We start from the raw sequence: 12,451 nt of genomic DNA on the forward strand, positions 1-12,451 counted from the left end.
CCGGCGGCCGCTCCGGCTGCGCTTCCGGGGCGGTGCCGCGCCGGCAACCGGGCGGGGCCAGCGCCGCGCTCCGCAGCGCCCCCGCGCGGCGGGCGCCGGGAAGGGCTGAAGAGCGGGAATTACTGGAGGGCGGCGTGGGAAAATGACGGAGGATAAAGAGGAAACTGGGAGGAAGTTATCAGGGAAAACACGGGTCTTGCTCCCGGGTGGAACGCGGTCGGTACACCCGACCTCCCCCACACGCAGCACAACCTAAGGGGGACTACACGGATGTGGATCAGAGGGGACACCCCGCGGCCAGGCTCAGTCCAAACCCTTGCGGAGGTGGGAATTCGGTGGTGCTTTCCAGCTGATAAGCTGCACAGCAGCTGAAAACCAAGGGAGATGAAGAGAGATGTGCTGCTATTGAGTCAGCAACCATGGCGAAATCACTCTCCTTGGACTGATGCATGTTCCCATTGCCAGGTTATTTCAGATATTCTGATATAGCTGCATGCCGAGGTATGACCACCCCTCACTAACTAAGATGTATGACTAAAGTCACTCAACGTCCACCTAGATGTAAAGAAATAACGTAAAAGTGAGTTAAGAATGAAGAGAAGTTAGGGAAGACTGTCGTAACTTCTGGGAGGGGTCGATGGGCTGAACCAGTCTTCTCCCCCATGGGGATGCTGAAGAACTGTACCCATGGGCCCCATGATGGTGAAAGGAATAAAACAAATCTGCCTTTACAAACGGACCATGGGAATCTGCCTGTAGATAGGGCTAGGAACTTACAGATAGGGAAGGAACAGAAGAAAATATTAGTTCTAGAAAATGTTACTAGTCAACACAGACTGTTGCAAAGCCGAGGCCATGTTAAATTTTTGAACCTAGAGAAAAGAAGAAACACTTACTACAATTATGAATAGTTTCTTTTTCCTTTTTTATATAACAAAAGAGGGGTGCATATTAAACAGCGCCATGAAGTAGGTGTTTTGGAAAGTCTATACCTTCCAAGTACCTCAACCAGTGGGGAAGAGGGTGACGTGGTTGGGAACTTGTGATAAAAAGGGGGCTGCGTCCCCCAACAATTTTAGAGACCCCATAGGACATGCCCCACAGCCTCTCCCTTTATTCAAATAAAGTTACAGGACTCCTCTGTCTCCTTTTTGGACATAATCCTCTGGCATCTTGGATTAATTTTCCTAACAAGAAGGTGACAGTAGGCGTGAAGGAAATGAACCATTCCCTGGTTACCCAGGCCTCTGCTTCAATCTGTGCGTCTTGCACATGGGGATATTCCTGGAAGGTGGCTCATTTTGCTGTCTCCGGAGGTGCCTAGTAGCCTCCACGTGCAGGGCCGCTCAGAGCCAGTAGCCCAATACCATACCAGGCAGCTTTTAAAAATCATTAAAGATGTAGACCCCACTACGACTTATTTGGGCAAGCCGGTAAGCGCTCGGTCGCTCTAGCAATGCTCCCTGATGCTGAGAGGGAAGCTCTCATATCTCAGCCTGTGCCACGGTCCAGGGGCCGCGGCGGTGCTGGGGCGCGGGTCGGAGCCGACGCTCCCAGAGCGCTCCTCCGGCCCGGCTCCCGCGCGCTGCTGCCCCTTTAAGGGCCGCCGGGCCGTCCCGTGGTGCACCGCGGCGGGCGCGCGGAGGGCAGCGTGGCCGGCGTCCGTCCGCGCGCTCGGTGCCGCCGCTGGCGGGGCAGGTGGCGGCGGGCGCCATGCGGGGCTGAGCGACCGCGACCCCCACCCGCGCACCCACCGACCGGCCCTCGCCGCCCGCTCCCGGGCCCGCTCTGCGCCTCTTCCCGCCGCTCCCGCCGCCGCCATGTCTGCGGGCTTCTCCTTCGGCGCGGGCACCCTGGGCTCCACGGCGGCCGCCGGAGCAGGAGGAGGAGGAGGAGCAGTCGGGGGCTTCTCCTTCGGAACCGCCACGCCAAGGTAAGGCGGCGCCCCCGCTCCTCTGGTTCGGCCGTGCCGGCAGCCCCCGCGGCCTGAGGCTGCCGCCGGGCCCAGGCCCAGCCTGAATAGGGCCCCCGTGGTGCGGTCCGTGCGTGTGTGAGCGAGCGAGTCGCTACCCCGCGCTCGGCTCTCGGCGCCTCGCCCGCTCCCGGAGGGGCCCGGGGCTCCGGCAGTCCCGGCGCGGGGCCCTCGGTGCGCGGGCAACCCGGCTGCACCGTGTCTGCCCCGGCCTCCCTCGCCTTGTCCTCTTCCCGGCCTGCGCCTTTAGCAGAGATACAGCTATCTGTTCAGCAGCCAGTAATTAAGGGAGTTGCTTTTCTTCTTGTGCTTTGGTTTGGCTTCGGGTGCCTTCCTCTACGGTTCACCCTGCCGCTCTTGAAGGCAGCATGTCAATCACCTGTGTGTCCAGGTTTCTCCCAAAAGTCAGCCCGCGTTTGTGTCCGCGGCGTGGAGGGCGTTGATGCCAGAGCCCTCATGTTCGGTGTCCAAAAGTGATGTTCTGTATATGTTTTAGAAGCTAGGTTCGATCTAACTCTTTCTAACAAATAAAACAACCTTGTGTTTGGTGTGTAGTATCTTGGAGTAAAAAGAGAACTTTGTGCATGTCATATGCAGCAGGCTCTGTACTCCAAGCATTATGGTTTAAGTGTCTGAGAATAACAGGCAAGTCGTTCTTGTGTGTGGGGTTTTTTCCGTTTTCTGTTTCTTTGCACAGAGCTGGAGTAGCAGAGCCTATTTGTTCTGACCTGCTTACTGCTGTACCTCTGTTGAAGATCGAGGCTCTTGTGGGACTTTGTGTCAGAGACTTTCCCAGACGTGATCAGGATTGATCACTGCAGTGTAAGCTAAATGGACAGGGGCAGTTACTCAAGGGAGCTTCGCACAAGGTGGTGCATTCGGAAATATCTGTTAGAAACGTCAGGAAATAGCGTTGTGAGATGGAGAGAACAGAACATCTGGATCTGAAGGACAGTCATTTAATTCTGGGATTAAATGACAATATTGCTTCTTTGGGAGCCCATAGGAGAGGGAATAAGATTTCTGAGTTCCTTGTAGTAATGTAAATGTTGTGGTTGTGACAGATTGATGACTTTCTTTTGTTATTTCTGCTTGATTTTGGAGGGGGTGATTGTCTGGAGGTTTTGAGTTTTCTTGTGGTGGTGGGTTTTGGGAGTTTTGTTTGTTTGCTTGTTTTTTAAACTTTTATAGTAAAGCTTATGTAGACTAAAGAGTTTTTGCTTTTTTGCTTAATGCCTTCTTAATGTAGGTTTCCTGAGATTCAAACAAGCAAGTTAAAATAATATTTGTTAACTCTAGACCATTCTTCTAAATGTACTGAAATAAGGGAAACTATTTTGTCTTGTTGGTCTGTACTTTTAAAACAGCCTATTGAACTTAAATATTTTTGTTTGGTGGCACTTTTTTGTGTTCTATCTGGCTTTTTTATCTCTTAAAAAAGTTTAATTGGTGCTAAGTAATAGCAGTATGGTGCTCTGTATTTTTACTCACTGATTTATTTTTATAAGCAGGACCATTCCTCAGGGCTGTTAGTCAAGGAATATCATAGAGGAAGGGGCCTTCTTACTGCTTTTTGAGCATCCGTGTGAGATGATTTGCTTGAGAACATGTGTAAGACTGTAAGAAGAAACTATTCTTCTGAGTTGGGTCTAAGATGATATTGCCAGGTGTTGGTAGAAAAAGAATTTGATTGTCTGATCCAAGCATATATATGTGTGTGTGTGTATATATATATATATATGTATATATTCTGGTGGCTGAAAGCCTCTGTGACATACCAACCTATCTAATTCCTGCTTTGCACCAGCAGCCTTTCAGGTACTTACACTCTTTTTTAGTTGGTGTTCTCTTATCATATGCCTTAGCCAGGTGCAGTGCTTCATTCTAGTTCTAGAGCTAGAGCTCTGACCTGACTTCAGTGACCTGAGCTCCTCTTCCTTCCATCTGTGTCCTGGCCCATGCTTTGTCCTGCTGGTGAGAATGCTGCCATTACTTTGTTCCTACATTTTGGGTTCTTCCTACTGTGAAAAAAAAGCCACTACATTTTAGTTGGTGTTGATTTAGTTTGGGGTGTTTTTTTTGTCCTCCTGTAGTGCCAATATCACAGTTTGTACCTTGGCTTTCTTCTACGGGAATGCTGTAACACAAAAAACTTTCACAGAAGAGTCATCTACTAGAAAAAAGATGAGACACATAAGCTCTTGACTAGTGAGAGAAGCACCCTGTTGTATGTTTAAGTTTACAGGTAGTTAGGTCATGGTGCTGCAGTTTGGTATGTTGAAATTTTGGGAGTAAAGACAGCTGAAAGGCTCTGGATCCTGTGGGACACTTAGGGAGTCTGTCCTTCTAAACTTCTTGGCCACTCTGCTTCCCTAATTACTGCCTAAAAAATAACTCACACCTGGTTGTAAACGTGCAACCAACTGGGCTTGCCATGATCAGTTTTACTGATAGTTTGAGAAGTTCTAATTCAAGAGCTAATTGTACCTTTTTTGTAAGGAATTACTTTTGTGTTTGACTTGTTATTTTAGGAACTGCCCTCATACAAAAAGAGAGAGGAGACAAGGGAACAATGAGAGACTACTGAACATCTGAAAGATAAAACTCCTTGGTGAAGTCTAAGTTGCATTTGATTTCAGTATTGCTGTTGTACTTAAGCAAAATCTGTTTGTGAAAACTGAACCTTGTTTCTAAAAAGGCTCACAAATGGGACCAGGAAGTTACTATAAATTGTTCATCTGATAAACTATTCATCTGATCTTTCATCATTTGAGAACAAAAAATTTAAAACCATAGGCTTATTTAGGTGCTAGTACCTGTAATTTCATTGGCTGGAGATAGCCGTGATTATTGTATTCTGTGTTCTCTGCTAATTGTAAAGCTTGTTCTCTGTCTGGCATGAAATCTCTCAAATGTGTAGTTACCCAAAAGAAATAAATATTAAAACCTTCATTTTCCTAGTGATGACCAATCTGATTCCCTGTTCTTTCTCTTCCCCTTGGTCTGTAAAAGTAGATCTGGAAGTTGTTTTTCTGTAACTTTCTGAGGGGTAAACAGTCCGAAAAAATGCAGTAGGCATGTGGTTGGAAGCTGTGCAAAAGGATAGCATTTTAGTTAGAAAATAAATTCATGCTTCAGTGTGTTTTGATAGTAAGATAGGGTGAAACTGTGCTGTTGATGTGAATGGTTCTGTGTCTCTGCTTATCACTCTAGAATGAAAGAAACAACACTGGTTCAAGTTCCTGGTCAGAGATAACTAGCTGGACTTGTAAACTGCTCTGAAAAGTTCTTCATACAGATTTGTTATCATCTTTTTGCTTCTTCTAGCATTTGTTCTCTCATTCCAGTAGCACAGGGAGAACAATTAGGCAGAACGAATGAAATGATTTAACTGAGAAAACTTAAAATTTCCAAGTGGTCTAGTAAGATCTATCAGCTCAGCAGTGGCTGGACAAATGCGGGAGTTGGCACCAGGGAAGCAATGGGAGTTGCAGAGCTGTGGAAGGAAAGGGGGAAAGGGGCTCCCTCTTTCTGTTCAGTGGCAGTGAGCTTGCACTCTGTCTTGCCCAGCTGGGTTGTTTGTGATAAATGTTTGTGGGAAAGTGAATGATGGCATCAGCAAGAAATTGAAATGAGAGGGAGTGTTTTCATTTTGAAATAGAATTACTGCTAATAGTCTTATTTTGTAATAGCTCAACAGGAGGACTTAATTTTGGAACTCTGGGCTCTTCCACTGCTACAGCAACTACATCGGCTCCTTCACTGGGCTTTGGGAGTGGACTTTTTGGATCAAAATCAACCACTGGCTTTACACTAGGAAGCACCAGTACAGGTAGAAAAGAATTATTGTTCTGCAGGTTTTGGATTCAGCAGTGAAGACGTAAATTATATGTGGTCAAAAAACTGGGTCATACCAAAATGCTTACTCTTTTACAGTCATTTTGTAGCTCAGATTAATACTTACACAGTTTTATAGAACTGCTTTGTTGAATAGTTTGACTGATAATTCCTTGAGAATTAAGTGGTACCAGTGCAGCAGAAACACAACTACAGTTACTAGAAAACTGCCTGGTCTATGTGTAAATTGTTCTGTAGTATTTTAGAAATCTTAATTCCTCATCCAGGATGCTCAAAATTGACTTTAAGATTCAGGTATGTTTAGATTTTAAAAGTATTTTAAAGCTTTGTGAGTTGGTTCTTTTTTGTAATGCAATACTTGTAATTCTACAGTAGTGAACCTTTCTGAGTTTTTTGTTTAGGAATATTTAATGCAATACACCTGAAGGAATTGAATATTTTCTTTGGTCTGTAATTCAGCCTGTGAACACATAGTTTCTTATAGAAGTAATGGAGTAGAAAAGAATAAAACTTTTCTGACAGGATGGGGTTTTTTCAGCCATCAAGCAGATATAAAAATAATTTTTACTTTGCTACAATATTGCTAGGTAAAATGGTCTTTTTCTTCTCTTATGCTTATATGAGTAGATGGGGAAAGTTCTAAGGACCAATCTACTTAAAATAAAATCAGCAATAGACTGAAAGCTTGTATTGCTGTGATTGGCCACATTGGGGTAATTTTATTTCAGTGAATCTTTTGATAATATAATCAGGTGGTTTTTAAAGTATGAAATAACTAACACCATGTCCAGAATAGTCTCTTTAAGTTACCAGTGGGGCAGAAACCCTAAACCAAGATTCAGAATTTTACAAGGACTTTAGATTCTATAATCCTCTTGATTATGGTGTAAATCTGCTGGATTGCATGCTGATGTTATGTACTACCACGTGGCTGAAAAAAATATATGACAGAATTACTAGTTTTCATCTTTTCACCTTACTTTATTTCAGATAATATACTGCTTTGTTAACATCAGCTTCATTGTTAGCACCTTCTTATGAGGACAAGTATCATTTTCTGAAGTCAGTTTTGCATTAATTTCTCCTGCTGGTGTTTACCAATACTGTTTTCTGTGTTAATGTTTTATTTTTCAATACACTACAGAAAAAAGACTTGTATAATAGTTGTCTTATAATGTTGCATTATTTCAGGATTTTGTTCCATGTTTTTTACTGTCACAGCTTCTCTGTGGCCTTCTGTTACTGCTCTTACCCTGTTTATTTGTTCTCATTCTTAAAGCAGGAACAGCAACAACTATTGCTACAGGACTGACATTGGGTAAGGATCTAATTTGGATTTTAATGTTACACAGACAGAAAAACCCAAGAGATAGATGCTTCTTGTAATGTATAGAGATAGTTACCATGTGTGAGCTTTTTCCTAATTACTAATTGCTGTTTGCTTTTCAGCCCAGATATTAAGGCTGTAAATCAGAATAGATCTCTGAAGTTCTGGGCACTGTTACTTGTTAAAGGATTATTCAATTTTTGTACAACAGTGACAGTCAAAAGTTGGACTTTGTATTTATGTTCCCCTAATGAGTTTCATCCTTCGGCAGAGGGAAGGAAGATACGTTATCAAAGAATTATTCATACAGAATTTCTTGGTCTAGTGAACCCTGTGTGAACATGTCTGTTCGGTAATTATCTCTTATAGAAGGATAAAAAGGGTTTAACTGGGAACAGACTACAAGAATATTTTTTGTTTCTCTGATCCATCTATGGTGACTATTTTGCAGTTGTCACTAGAAATACAGGAGTATGTGGTTGTTTTTGGTTGGCTTGGTCTTGATTTTTTTAGTTTCTTTTTAATAAGAGCAGCTGAGGGTCTGAGGAGTAACTGAGTTTGAGTATCACAGATGTTGGGGGTTGAGGTGCTACAAGACACACTGCAGTCAAAGAACTTAGGAAACCATACTATGAATAAATAGGAAAAACTAGTGTTGAATAAAGAAGCAAGTCAAAGGGGCAGAAGGGAGGAGCAGCAGCTAACCAGAAGAGACTGTGTGATACATAATCATACATGGAAGTTCAATGCTATGCATTAATTCTTCTCACTAACTGGATGAAATTATGTCATCCAAAACAGCAGTACTGAGAATATGAAGTATGTGTTTGCTGTTGTGGTTTTGAATGTATGTGCACACTCCTTTACTTTGAAATAGGGATTCTAGAATGTGATATGTGTTCTTACCATGAAAACAGCAGGAAATAGAAATTATTTGTTTTACTTCAAAAATATTTATTAAAAGCAAACTTGGGGGGAGTGACATTTCAACATATTTTTCTTGTTTACAAATTCAGAGGATAGGTGCATTCATTTTGGTGTGCACATCTAATTGAGAATTTGTAGTCTGTGTTTTGAGCAGTACTGTTTATAGCTCCATTTACCAATGTTTGTGTCATCTACTAGATGCTTTTGGTAGAAGTTGGGTTTTTTTAATGCAGTTTTAAGATTGCTAGTAGATATAATTGCCAGTCCAGAATTAAAGCCCACTGGATTCCTAGGAATTCTGGAGCAAAAATGCCTGTGCAATTGATGTAAAACACTGAAATTCGTTTGAAAGTTCTGTGGGAATATTTTACTTGATGCAAGTGGTCTTTTGTGCTGTGTCACTCATGATAGTTAAATGAGATGCAGAAGAGATGGTGAATTTAGCTTTCATTCTCAAACAGAATGTTCCAAGAGTGGTAACTGGTTTTGGATTTCTTTTAGGCACACCTGCCACCACATCAGCAGCTACCACAGGCTTTAGTTTAGGTTTTAACAAACCTGCAGGTTCAGCCACGCCATTTGCTTTGCCTGTTACTTCTACCTCAGCGGGTGGCCTCTCATTATCATCTGCTCTTACATCAACTCCTGCAGCAGGTAGGAAAATGTTTAGGAGTTTGGGGCTATTTTTTGTTTGCTTGTTAACAATAAACAGTTCTACGTCTGTTTTTCTATTATTTATGTAATCTTGTGGTACATGAATAACGGAGTTCATTGGATTTCCTGAGTTCTCAATTTGGATACCCTAATACCCAAAAAAGAATTATGGTCAGAGAACCTAGTGATATGGACAACATATAATCCAAGTCATTAGAAGTGTAGCAAGAGCTAATTCATCATGTAAAATTATTTTTCTTATTGTTAAACTCACTGAAGATTGAGAGCTTCCTACTTGTGCAGCTGCAAAGTTTGGAAAATGTCTACCTATTGCTGATGACCTGATATGGTTAACTAATGGTTAACTAGTAGTGGAAATAATGATTTTAAACATTAATGTTTTTAAACGTTTTAAATTACTTCTCATATTGTCATACACCTGCCATCATATTTAACTCCGCCAAACTGCACCGTGCATGATGGTAACTGAGACTTACTTTTCTTAACTTTCAAAGTCTGCATTTGAGCTCAGCTCTCTGTGCCCTTTGTTCACTGTCCCTTTATGCCTGTGGTCTTTCTCTACTCAATTCTTCCCTTTATTACTGAAAGTTGGGATGCTTAATTCCAGAAGGCAGCTCACACAACCATAGAAAAGTTATTTTATCATGTGCCTTGTGTAAATATTTTAATGTTAAATATAAAACATTAAAATTTCAGCATTTTAATAGAAAAATCACTGTCACTTACTAGTTCAATTATGCTGTAAAATAAATTCTGTGCTAGGTTCTAGAATCTGCAGTGTTCTGGGGGACTGCCAGAATTGCTGTACAGTTGCAGGTTAATATGGACTAATTAGGGTTATGGGGTTGTAAAGCGAAATTAACATGTAATTCCGAAGGCTATGGCTGTGTGGGAAAACTCTGCAGGAAAAACCATTATTATCCAATTATTTTAAAGGTGCTGTTCAGACCTTTCAGTTATTTCAGATTGTCTATGGATGTATTTGAAGGCAGTGTCAGTATGAAGCTGTTTTCCTTTCTCTGCAGGAACTACTGGCTTTACATTAAATTTGGGTGGCACAACTGCTCCGACTACAACTGCTTCCACAGGCCTTTCCTTAGGAGGAGCCTTAGCAGGCTTAGGAGGTTCACTCTTCCAGAATACAAGCACAGCAGCAACAGGTGAAAGTTATTTTAGTTTTTTCCTCCTGTCTCAAAACAATGACATTTAATGTGTGCTTTTAAAATGTAAGATTTAGTTTATAGAAAGTGTTAACGCTGTGGAAGTGTAGTTTTTAACAATGTTACAGTTAAGAACAGTGTTGCTATCTGTGGACAATAAAAAGGAAATTGAAATAATTGGCTCCTTTCTTAGTCTTAAATTCGTTTTTACTTAACACCATTTAAAAATGAAAATATAAGGAAGTCTTTGTCATTCATAATTGGATCAAGGAAGTTGATCCTATATGGGGAGAGGGCAGTGATGCATGACTATCTGGAGAAATGGAAGGCTCCTTATTTTTGGTAAGTTTTAGTCTGAATAAAATATTTCAGTCAGTGTTGTCATTTCACAGCTTCCTTTTTCAGCTCTAGAGGAAGAATTTTTGCTGTGTTGTAGTCTTGATAACACTGCAAAATGCAGAAATGCTGTTTGGATTTCTTGTAGGACTTGGGCAGAATGCTTTGGGTTTGTCTCTGGGATCAGCTGCAGCTCCTTCAACTACTGCCAATGAAGGTCTTGGTGGCATTGATTTTAGTAGTTCTTCAGACAAAAAGAGTAAGTTTGTTTTATTTTTTTTTTTTAATGGAGAGAATTATCAGAGCACTGCAGCAAAGACTATTTTATTGGATTAGGAGTGTGGAGTTGAAGTTGACAACTTTTAACTTCTTTCTTTCTAAGCATTTCAGTTTATTTCACTGTTAGATATTATGCTTGTACAGAAGAACGAGATTGTGTTTGCAAATGCAATGTAATACTAATAAGTTAATTTAAAAACTAAATATGAGCTTGAACCAGGATCTAAATCCTTGAGCTTTTTGGGAGTGAAGACTCAGGGCTGCTTGCAGAAATGCCATCACAGGTTTCTGCTCTATGTCAGATTGTCACTAGAGGGGGGAGGAGAGCTGTGTTTAAATAGTGTGTTGCGAGTATGAAGAGCTCTGGTTTGAAACTACTGTTGTCCAGCTGTAACAGATCTTAAACTTGGGGCTTTTTTTCTTTTGAAAGCCTGCATAAAATAGTGTCCCATTTTTAGATGCTACTCTTCAAAACTGTTTCTGGTGGTGTGTAGTTCTGTATGGTGTGTTCTGTCAAGTTGTTAAAACCAGTTATAAAAACTTCTGTGGTAGCTTTAAAGTACTTGAGTAAGGGAATATTGAGCATCAACAAATGGACGCTTGTTAATTTGCCTTGCTTTTACTGAGGAATCTGTTAATTTAATCTCGTGATTTCATTCAGGACTGAAATTTTGAATTAGGTATGCCAATAGCTAAAAGAGAAGAAAATACATAAGTTCTGTGAAACCACTTTTAGAGAGTAGCATAATTTGTGGAGAGTGGGTTATTACTTGTAAATAAGAAGACATATTGTCTGTTAAAACAGGAGTGCTCAGCATGATGTTGATTGCTTTTGGAATTTATCACTGAAACGTGGGGTAATGAAAAGGCTCTGGCACTTAAGGGATTTCCATTACTATAATATTAGGATATCACAACACTTCCATAACATACAAGTATCGTAAAATAAGGACCAGAGAACCACAGAATCAAAATTGACTTTGTTAGTCGTGTTGTTTTGTTCACCTCTTAGGGTGGAAACTTAAATGAGTAACCTAAATTCCCCTGTACGATGTGTAGTGGAACTGGGTGAGTTGGACTATTGCTGTCAGGATGAGCAGAGATCCCTTAGCTAAGCAGTGGGAAATGTCAAAGGAGACTGTTTCTTGAGATTTTATTTCAGAAGTGTTTCCTTTAATGGCTAGTGCTGGCTTAAGCAGCTCTGATAAATATCATTACCTGTGTGCTGCTACTTAGTTCTGTCAGTTCAGTTGTTTGTACTACTGTATAAGGAACTGCATTAAGGTTTGAGAGTGGTGGTTCCTTGGTTTTGAGGGTTTTATTTCCCTTTTCCTCATGAAGAAAATGAAGGAGGTGATATGGGCTATGAAAGAAAAGTGCCCTAGGAGTCCTAGGACAGACAGGGACTGTGTTCTCTTTTCTGGAACTGGTTATAAAAGTTTTTGCTTCTGACCATCTAGTATTTCTTTAAAATATGGCTGCAGGGAATAAAAACCTGTTCTAATACATATTTTCTTCTTGTATTGCTAAGAGAGTGTTAAAAAATGTAAAATCTGAAGAGCTCACTTGCCTAGAAAATAGCAAAATCTGATGTCAAATTTGTATCTTGTAAGTATTGATATGATGTACAGCAACAACTTCACCAAAAGAAGTGGCTGGAGTGCAAAGTGTGTGTAGCTTTCTGCCTATTGTTTAGATTATCAGCCGACAAAGAAGTCCTGAATTCTGGTGTTTGTCCCTGATGCTTTTTTCTCCCCTAATTTTATGTAGACTTTTTTTTTTCCCATTAGCAGAAGGCATAGGGAATGGTTATGAGTGCAGTATGTCCAAAGTATACTGGGTGACAGAGTCTGCCAACAGTTTAAACAGATGTTGCTTCTAAAAGTAGTAGTTTCTGCTGGCAGGAGCACTGACTTG

At 41.4% G+C, this 12,451-nt stretch overlaps 1 protein-coding gene across 4 annotated transcripts in view; it reads left to right on the forward strand.

Annotated features, from left to right (window-relative positions):
- Window positions 1–1,677: 1,677 nt before the first annotated feature.
- Window positions 1,678–12,451, forward strand: part of NUP58 (nucleoporin 58) — a 35,613-nt gene continuing 24,839 nt past the window's right edge. For 3 of the 4 annotated variants that reach the window (XM_066175890.1, XM_066175893.1, XM_066175894.1), the window contains exons 1-6: window positions 1,678–1,933; window positions 5,665–5,804; window positions 7,110–7,148; window positions 8,586–8,738; window positions 9,785–9,919; window positions 10,404–10,514. In XM_066175890.1, the coding sequence (XP_066031987.1) occupies window positions 1,821–1,933; window positions 5,665–5,804; window positions 7,110–7,148; window positions 8,586–8,738; window positions 9,785–9,919; window positions 10,404–10,514 (691 nt within the window). In that variant the 5' untranslated portion in view covers window positions 1,678–1,820. The remainder of the gene's footprint in view (window positions 1,934–5,664; window positions 5,805–7,109; window positions 7,149–8,585; window positions 8,739–9,784; window positions 9,920–10,403; window positions 10,515–12,451) is intronic. The other variant, XM_066175891.1, reaches the window with a different exon arrangement.

Source organism: Chamaea fasciata, unplaced genomic scaffold (genome assembly GCF_029207755.1).
Source record: "Chamaea fasciata isolate MVZ Bird 193981 ecotype frontalis unplaced genomic scaffold, bChaFas1.0.hap1 SCAF_2, whole genome shotgun sequence".
Lineage (NCBI taxonomy): Eukaryota > Metazoa > Chordata > Aves > Passeriformes > Sylviidae > Chamaea > Chamaea fasciata.